Source organism: Chenopodium album, chromosome 20, assembly GCF_948465745.1.
Source record: "Chenopodium album chromosome 20, dcCheAlbu1.1, whole genome shotgun sequence".
In the NCBI taxonomy this organism is placed as follows: Eukaryota; Viridiplantae; Streptophyta; class Magnoliopsida; order Caryophyllales; family Amaranthaceae; genus Chenopodium; species Chenopodium album.
In genome coordinates this window covers 14,985,362-14,987,715 of record NC_137853.1, presented here as the reverse complement: position 1 = coordinate 14,987,715, position 2,354 = coordinate 14,985,362, and the positions used below count along the sequence as shown (strand labels likewise).

General features: G+C 34.8%; 1 protein-coding gene across 1 annotated transcript; it reads left to right on the top strand.

The window, feature by feature from the left end:
* The first annotated feature begins 232 nt into the window (after nt 1-232).
* On the top strand, nt 233-2,027 carry LOC145596553 (uncharacterized). Its single transcript, XM_081652733.1, has 4 exons — nt 233-314; nt 1,028-1,162; nt 1,246-1,666; nt 1,766-2,027. Exons 2-4 carry the CDS (start codon nt 1,103-1,105, stop codon nt 1,807-1,809), a joined length of 525 nt encoding a protein of 174 aa, XP_081508859.1. The 5' UTR covers nt 233-314; nt 1,028-1,102; the 3' UTR covers nt 1,810-2,027.
* The last annotated feature ends 327 nt before the right edge of the window (nt 2,028-2,354 follow it).

Genomic DNA, 2,354 nt, shown 5'->3' with positions numbered 1-2,354 from the left:
TTATCAATTTTGTAAATATTGAATTGAACTTCCTTGATGGTTTGGTGGTTGGAAAGAGAAGCAAAGGAACTTTTGTTAGAGTGGTGTGAGGTTTAAACCTCAGGCCTAACGATTATTTTGTTTTTTGTTATATTATTACTTGTGTATTTTATGTAACAATTATTCGTTCCTTAACGTCTTCTCTGCTTTCTCTCTCTGTCTCTATCTAGTGTGCTTTCTCTCTCAAAGGGTTTCCAAGCCGCCTTTTTTTGGGGGTTTTGGTGTTTTTTTACTCACAGTCGCATGATCTACCCTCAATCCTCTTGTCATTTCAGGTAATTTGAGTTTGATATTTAATTTTTGAGTCTGGATTTTGATTGTTTGCGTTGTTGGTGAATGGTTTGGGTGGTCGATGTGATTAATATAATGCATTGTTGCTTGTTTATTTGATTGGATTAGAGTGTTGTTTACTTCCATCGGTTTATGGTAGTGATTAATGCTTCGATGTTTGAATTTTTGTCTAATTTTAAATTTTATGTTAATTAGGGGATTGTTCAATGTCATTTAGTAATTTAAATGTTGTGAGTAATTCAGATAATATTCAGAATTAGTTTTAGGAGTGTAGTTGTTTGGTTGATTTTGGATCAAATTCGACTGTGTGATATGCTTATTATATGATTAATTTATACTATTTATGAAATTTGGTGTTCGATTTCATAATTATCTAATAAGATCGACTGACCTTAGATGCGATTGAATATGTCCAGATGAATTTGCCCAATTGGTTTTTTCGTTTTACTTGTTCAATCCATCTAATTTAGTCCACACACTAAATCAGGTCATTCGGTTTGAAGTAGGTACTAGTCAGGTTGAAATCATGCTAGTATGGTTATCTGCTAATAGGTTCTCTGTAGAGAAATCATGTTACTATTGCGATGTTTAGTCAAATTTGTGTAAGATTGAGATTAGATCTCAAATTCATTATTGGTTTAGTTTATATTCGGTTGCATGTCGAATTGGGGATACTCATTTGTCTGAAACATCTCAGGCGTGAAACACTATAAAGGTGCAAAAACTAGTGGTGTTTGAAAAAGGGTTAAAGGTTGTTCAATCATTGAGGGACATGCGGTATATTTATACACGATGTTCGTTAAACCTTGACCGTAGGAGGAAAAAATATCTGGTTAGCATTCTAAATTAGTACATTCTTAGAATTTTCATTTGATTATTAATGCAAAGAATAATAAACATGTGTTTGTATAACAGCCGATATCAAAGCGGTTGGCTCAGCAGATCAAAGACCTACAAGATGAGAAAGGCGGTGATGGACTGCTTCGCCTTCACCGAGGCACAGAAGAGAAGATTTATTTGGTTCGTATGCTTGAAGTGAGAATGAAAACAGGAGTTGAAACACGGATCGCAGAAGGATGGAGTGAGTTTGTGAGGTCAAATAGCCTTGAAATTGATGACTATATAGAAATTGAAATAGAGGATTGGCAAGAGTGGCTATTTAGGGTTAGAATTTGGCGGAATGACCAAGAAATAACAATAGTTGACCCACTTGTGATCATTGAGAATGATGGGACGAGAAGTGATGCAGACAGTACAGAATTCGTCCCAATGGAACTCCTCGGTGACGGTTTCCACGAGTTCAAAACGACAGTCACACAACACAACATAAAGTGTGGTAGGATGGTATATATGTGTATGATAGAAAGTATGCAATTTACTGGTATCTAAGTTTGAGTTCATTGTCAATTGATGTTTTCTATTTTATTTATTGCAGATTGTACCAGTGGAATTTGCACGAGCAAACTTCATCCATCTTAATGAAACAACACCGGTTGAAGTTTGGACAAACAAAGTATGGAGGCTACAATGCACATCACATTTGACGAAAGGGGAAAAATTAATTTGTGCATTATTATGGACGGATTGACAAACTGATTAAGGCTAAAGGAATTCAACCTGGAGAAACAGTGTTCGTTTTCTTGCAATGCAACAATCCCCCAGAATTTAGCGTTATGTTCACCTAGGTGTGTGTGATTGATTTACATGCTTAAAAATTATGTGGATAACCATATCATTGTGTATTTAAACATAGTCATGTGTGGACGTTGTGTGATCTAGTGTAGCAAATAATAAGTTTAACGCAAGTAATCTAGTACTTACACAATGACAAATAAATCAAAGTAGATTGTCAACCAAATAATAAAACACACAACAAAATACTTGATAGATTGTCCAGGTAGTAATTAAAGGTGAAAAAACTAAAAGTAATAGTACACTTAAAGAGCTTAATTGATACACTTAATGGGGACTTTGTTGATGATTGTCTTGCTAACTAACTCTTGCTGCCTTTGAATGATGACCTG